This window comes from Corapipo altera, unplaced genomic scaffold, assembly GCF_003945725.1.
Source record: "Corapipo altera isolate COAL_440 unplaced genomic scaffold, ASM394572v1 129780, whole genome shotgun sequence".
Lineage (NCBI taxonomy): Eukaryota > Metazoa > Chordata > Aves > Passeriformes > Pipridae > Corapipo > Corapipo altera.
The window spans coordinates 895-7,662 of NW_020886082.1; the positions used below are offsets into that span (position 1 = coordinate 895).

The window sequence follows — 6,768 nt, forward strand, 5'->3', positions numbered from 1 at the left end:
CCATGTCCCAAAGCACTTCAGTCACGTCCCTTGCTGTCCCTTTTGCATCCCACATGGTCCTGGTTGTGTCCCAAATCGTCCCCATCATGACCCAAAGTGTTCCCACTCCAAATGGGTGGCTCTGGGTGATGATGGTTCTCATCACCTGTCCCCACTGCCTGCGGTGACACTTCTGGTGACATGGGATTTGGTGATTCCATTTGGGAAGGGTGTCCCAGGTCACCCTGGTGGCCTTCAGTCTCAGGTTCCCTCATCCTCATAGGGTACACGGTGTCCCCAAGGGTCCATCGATGTGCCCCCAGGTCCCTGGGACGTCCCCATGTCCTGCCAACACCACCTGACCCTGGCAGCTGAATGGGCTCTTTATTCGGGAATCGGGCGGTGGGCTCTGGCCATGGCACAGCCTGGCTTCTCCCTGCCCTCCCTCCCACTGGTGCCATGTCCCTGCAGGCACTGCCAGCCTGGGCACCTCCATCCTCTCATCCTGGGAATGCCGGCTCGGTGCCGTTGGCCCTGGCGAGCTGCAGACCGCAGGGCTCCATAGTCCATTGACCAGTGGAGGCCCCACAAACCCCACACCCCCCTGGGGTGGATCTGGCCCCAGTGGGAGTGGGTGGCTGAGGAGGACCCCTGGGGGTGCCCATCCCTCGAGCTGGGCCACCATTCTGTCCTTCATAGAGCCACGGCCACCACCCATCGTCCACAGTGACACGCATCCAGTCCTTCCTGGAGGAGCAGCTCCATCAAGTCCCCACTGCTGAGGGTGTGTCCTGGGGGTTTATCCCTCCGGGAAGATGTAGCCGTAGTGGTTGAGGATGTGCTCCACCACCTGGTTCTGGAAGACCATGTGCATGGCCATGTTGCTCTCCTCGCTCGCCGGCCGCAGCAGGGTGGGCCCGAAGACGATGGCGACGCTCTGCACCGACATCCTGTTCTCCTCCCTGTGCTCGATCACCCTGCAGGGATGGGGGGTGTGTGTCACCGGCACATCCCCACACCCGGGGCCTGTCCCTGACCCTGAGTTGTGTTCCCCCTCCCAGCTCCTGGGGTGGGTTTGGGGGAGCGAGGGGGTGTCACCTGCAGAGGTGGCGGAAAAGGACCTTCATGGTGTCGTGGTGGGCGGGAGGGAGGGAGAGCACCAGGTCCCGGATGCACTGGCCCCGCATGGCCGGGTCCTGGATCTCTGTGGATGGGGGAAGGCACACTGGGTGCTGGCTCCAGCAGCCAGAGCATCCGTCCCAGTCCCCATCTCTGTCTCCACCCCCATCCTTGTCCCCATTCCCATCCCCCTCCTCATCCCTATCTTCATCCCTGTCCTAATCCCCATCCTCATCCCTATCTTCATCACCTTGCCTGTCCCAGTTCCCATCTCCACCCCCATCCCACTTCCATCCCATCCTATCCCTCTGTCACTGTCCCCATTCCAATCCTTATCCCCATGAGCATCCCATTTCCATTCCAATCCTTATCCCTTTCCCGATCCCATCTCCATTCCATCCCTGATCCCATCCTTGTCCCCACGCCTTCCCCAAACCCATCCCTGTCCTTGTCTCCATCCCAACCCTATGCCTGTCCCCTGTTCCCATCCTCATCTCCATCTCATTCTCACCCGTCCCCATCCTTGTCCCCATCCCATCCAATTCCATACCTGTCCCCATTCTGTACCCTCTCCATCCTTGTCCCCATCTCACCCTCCCATCCCATCCCCATCCCACCACATCCCACTCCATCCCCTCTCCCCATCCCCATCCCTGTCCCTCACTGATGGCAGCGATGAACTTGTCGAAGTGGCTGAAAGGCACAAGTGGCTCCGGCAGCTCCCTCAGGAAGAGCTTCAGCGCCCCAGTGACAACGTGGATGTCCTCCCAGCGCCCGTCATCCAGGTCCAGCTGCTCGTCTGGGGGCCAGGGCAGCACCTCAGGTGAGTCCAGAGTCCCAGGGATGGGCGGGGGTCCCTGTGCCCCCTCCCCCTGCCCCTGGAGGGGGGTTATATCCCATTTTTCCCCTGGTGCCACCGTACCGTGCTCCACCTTGTAGCGCAGTTTCTGGATGGTGGCCAGGTTGCCACTGACCCGGTATAGCCCATCGATGTCCAGACCTGGCAGATGGAGAGGGGGGAAAGATTCCAGTTAACCATGACCCACACTAGGATGGGACAGCAGTCGCTCTCTAGGGAGCTCTGGTCCCCACGTGTCCCCGCTGTCCCCTGGAGGGTGCCCACAGCTGGGTGGCACGTGGTGACAGCGACCGGTATGGCCAATCCCACAGCTAGCACCAGGATTCCAGGGAAAACCCAGCCATCCTGTGCAGGCTGTCCCCAGAGCTGTCCCCAGAGCTGTCCCCACCCCGGTGCCCCCAGCTGTCCCCGGGGTGGTACCTCTCCTCTCCACGGTCTGGATGCATTGCAGGACGAAGCGCGGCACCGTCCCCCGCTCCCGCTCACACAGCGCCAGCAGAGAGCAGCCAAAAACCTGGTCTGGGGAACAACGGGGACATGAGCACGGCCAGGGGACACTGGGAGGGTGGCAGCTGAGGGACGGGGCTGGGGACATCACAAAGAGTCCTGTGTCCATACAGGTGTGCCACTGGGGTGGCCGGAGGTGATGGGACATGCCCAAGCCCATCACCAAGACTTCGGGTCAGGGCTGGGCTTGGTCTCTCAACCCACTGTCCCAGCTCTATCCTCAGCTGTCCCCACCTCTCCTTCCACTTGGGGACATCCTGAGGGGACTCAGCCCCATTCCAGCACCCACCCTTGATTCAGCCCCGTCCTAACAGCCACCCTTGATTCAGCCCCATACTGGCACCCGTTCCTGGCACCCATCTTTGACTTGTTTTCACCCATCTTTGACTTGTTTTCATCCTGACACCCCCCCTTGATGCAGTCCCATCCTGACACCCCATCCCAGCACCCATCTTTGATGTATCCCCATGCCAACACCCACCCTTGATCCAGCTGCATCCTGACACACCATCCCAGCACCCAGGACCCTTGATTCATCCCCATCCCAACACCCACTTGTGATTCAGCCCCCTCCCAGCACCCCATCCTGACACCCACCTTTGATGCAACCCCATCCCATTACCCCATCCTGGCACCTCATTCCAGCATCCCATCTCAGCACCCACCCTTGATCCAAGCCCCTTCCCAACACCCTCCTTTGATGCAGCCCACCCTGACACCGACCCTTGATGTATCCCCCTCTAGGCACCCATTCTTGATGCAGGCCCCTCCTGGCACCCCATCCCAGCAGTCACCCTGGATCCAGCCTCTCTCCAGCACCTTGATGTATCCCCAGCCCATCACCCCATCCTGGCACCTGATGCATCCTTATCCCAGCAGCCCATCCCAGCCCCCACCCTCGGTCCATCCCCCCCTGACACCCACCCTTGATGTAGCCCCTCTCCCTCAGGCTCTGCAGCGTCGGCCGCCTCTGCAGGAACTTGCGGAGTTTGTTCCGAACTCTGCTGGAGTCGCTCTCGGCACTGGCACTGCCCGGCACCTGCCCGGCCACTGGGGGAACAGGGCACAGCTCAGCCCCGTCCCGAGGGGGCTCCTGCCATGTCCCACCTCCGGGGAGCTGGAGTTCCCACGGATGCCCATCCCAGGGCGCCCGAGCTCACCCGCCCTCCTCTCCTCGCCGCTCCCCAGCTTCTCCCGGGAGCCGAACTCAGCCCCGCTCTCGGTGTCCTCCTCTCCGGGGATGTCGGAGCCCTAGGGAAGGGTCACTGTGAGACCCCGGGGCCCGTCCCCAGGGTGGTGGGATGGGGGGTGGCCGGCGCCTGCTCACCCTCCGGCTGATGCTGTCGGCGATGGCCCTGTGCCAGGCGGTGATGATCTGCTCCGAGTCGTGCTGGATGAGGAACTCCGAGCCCTCGCGCGTCCTCAGCTGACAGAGCAACAGGCAAAGGTCAGGGCAAGGGCACGGGGCTGCCACGACCGCCGGGATTTGGCAACCAGGCTGTGGCTGAGCACGGCACCCAACTCGTTATGGAGATGACCCCAAATGTTGCCGTTTGCTGGCGGGCTGGAGCGGCTGGAAACCTCCCCCCTCTGCAAAGCCCGAGTGGAAAAACCCCTCTGGGAGGCAGGATGTCTCCCGGTGACCTCTCCATGTCAGAACAGGACAGTGTCCACAGCACAGTGTGTCCCTGTGCTCCCTGCCCCGGGATGTCACTCACTGTCCCCACTGCCACCACTGCTGGGGTGAACCAGGCAGGCATGGCATCATCTTGCAGGCCATATGGTGTCCCCCCACTGTCACCCACTCACCTCCAGGACGTTCTTCTTGCTGGACTTGTCCCTGCCAGCCCAAGCCAGGGTGGCCCCGCGCAGCTCCACCGTGTGCTCGGGGGTGGTCAGGGTGCTGGGCTGCCGCTGTGGGGACAAGGGGTTGAGGGTGGCACCTGCCCAGAGGGGATGGGGACACCAGGGTCCTGCTGGGGGGGTGTGTGGGCTGCCCTCCTCCAGAAAGGCAGGGGTGGCAGGTGTCCCCTCTGTCCCCTCCCATGGTCTCTTCAGGACCAGGGTTCAGAGCTGCCACGGTGGTGTGGGGGTTGTGGCTGTCACCTACAGCTGCCATCACCTTGGGGGACATCCCCAGTCCTGCCAGGGGAGCCAGGAGGGGAGGGTTTGTCCTTTGGGGTCCCTCTTGGTGACACAGCAGGAAGAGAGTGGGTGACTGTCTGCAGGGAGGGGACAGTCCCCTGAGGTTTTCACAGCATCAGACTCACTGGCTTTCCCCACACACTGTTTTTTGGGGTGCTTTGGCCATATTTCCCCTCGCCCCAGACCCCTTGCACCCCCCAGACAGAGCACTGAAGCCCTACCCAGAGGTAGGGCCAGCACTGTGTCCCCCCTGGCTGTGTGTCCCCTGTCCTTCCCCTGGCACCGTCACCACAGGGTGTTGCAAGAGCCACAGCAGCTTCTGCATCCGGACTGGGCACCAGAGAGGGGGGCTGGGCACGGGGGGCTGGGTCTGGCACTGCTTCCTGCTGCTCTCTCAGACCAGATCTGGGCGTGTTTTAGGGTGCTCCAACACTGGCTCCCCCCAGATCCCGTGTGGGGAGTGTGTGTGTGCTGGGGGTGTGAGCACACACCCCCCAGTGTGGGGGGACCCAGTGCTGGGGGGTCCTTGTGCAGGGCGTTGGCCTTGGCCTGTGGGGCCTGGTTCTATCCTGCAGATTCTGGCCCCATCCTGTGGGATGTTCCCCTGTCCCATGGCTGGTGGCCCAATCCCATGGGTGCTGGCCCTGTCCTAGGAGTGCTGGTCCCATCCCATGGGTTCCTGCCTCTCTCCTACAGGTGCTGTCTTTATCCCATCAGTCCTTGGCCTGTCCCATGGATACTGCCCTCATCCTGCAGGTGCTGACCCCATCCCATGGGTGCTGGCCCTGTCCCATGGGTGCTGGTCCCATCCTGTGGGAGCTGCCCCCCTCCCAAGGCCATAGGGGCTCTTACCAAGCCACCGGCAGCCGAGTGCTTGGAGTCCTTGAAGAAGGTGAGGATCCCCCCCTCCAGCACCGTCCAGGAGGAGCTCCAGTTCTTCCTGGAGAGCAGAGAGGGAGAGGTCACACAGGGGGACAGCACAGCCCCTGTCCCCTCTGTCCCCCTGGACTCCCTCCCTGGGTGCTGGGGACACCGGGATGTGCTCACCGGAGCCGCTTCCCTCTGTCCACCGTCTTGGTCCGGTTGAGCACCCCGGCTTTTTCGAGGCTCTTGAACTGGAAGGTAAAGGGGGACGGTGGGTGGGTGTCAGGTTTGCCCCTTGCCCTGCCTGGTTCCGGGGTGGGGGAGGGCTGGGTGCCGCTCCCTGGGCTCTCACCTTCTCCTCCTTGATGCCCAGTGCTGGTGACACGGTGCTGTGCCAGGCGAAGAGCCCGCTGTCCTGGCTGGAGCCGCTGCTGGCACGGTGGTGGCGGCCACCTGATGGCACCTGGGCAGGGAGGGAGGGAGGGAGGGAGGGATCAGGTGATGCCTGAGGTGCTCCTGCCAGGTGGGTGCTGGTCTTCACCCTACACACTGGTTTGAGGCCCTGTGAGGATGCTCATCCCTGGATAGACACCCTTATATCCATATTTGTCCCTGCCCCTGTCCCTGTCTGTATCCTATCCCTGTCCCCATTCCAGTTCCTATCCCTGTCCCCATCCCTGTTTCCCTGCCCCCATCTCCATCCTCAACCCTATCCCTACCCCTATCCCCATCCCATCCCATCCCATCCCATCCCATCCCATCCCACCCCATCCCATCCCATCCCTGTCCCCGTACCATGTCAGAGAAGTGCTCAGGGTAGAACACGACTCCCTCGTGGTGGCCGTGCCCGTACCAGCCCGGGGGTGAGCCCAGCTCCTCAGGGCGCCTCGGGGACAGGCAGAGAGCAGACCCCTGGTCATAGGAGCCCATGGGCGAGTAATCCTCCTCGGGATAACCCTCCAGCTCATCTGGAGACAGGTCGGGATAGTCTGTTTCTGGAGTGGGCGGCTGGAAAGAAGAGACAGGTCAGGATCTTGTGCTCCACCAAGAGCATCTGTATCCCCGTGTGGTCGACCCAGGTGAGGCTGCCCCACCTCCACCATCTCCATCTCCATCCCCATTTCCATCCCTCTCTCCACCTACATATCCATCTTAACCCCCATCCCTATCCCTGTCTCCATTCCCATCTCTATCTTCATCTCTGTCTTCATCTCCATCTCTGTTTCCATCTCTGTCTCCATCTCCATTCCCATTCCTGTTTCCATCTCTACTGCCATCCTTTTCTCCATCTCCAT

General features: G+C 62.3%; 1 protein-coding gene across 1 annotated transcript; it reads right to left on the reverse strand.

The window, feature by feature from the left end:
* Positions 1-430: 430 nt before the first annotated feature.
* LOC113941006 (rho GTPase-activating protein 27-like) lies at positions 431-6,762 on the reverse strand. The gene is made up of 14 exons (XM_027632162.1): positions 6,631-6,762; positions 6,269-6,481; positions 5,826-5,936; positions 5,657-5,724; positions 5,462-5,549; positions 4,274-4,378; positions 3,792-3,890; positions 3,625-3,715; positions 3,389-3,514; positions 2,378-2,476; positions 2,021-2,098; positions 1,763-1,897; positions 1,078-1,183; positions 431-956 (listed from the first exon to the last, which is right to left on the reverse strand). The coding sequence occupies exons 1-14, from the start codon at positions 6,760-6,762 to the stop codon at positions 779-781; spliced, it is 1,629 nt and encodes a 542-aa protein (XP_027487963.1). The 3' UTR covers positions 431-778.
* Between the last annotated feature and the right edge of the window lie 6 nt (positions 6,763-6,768).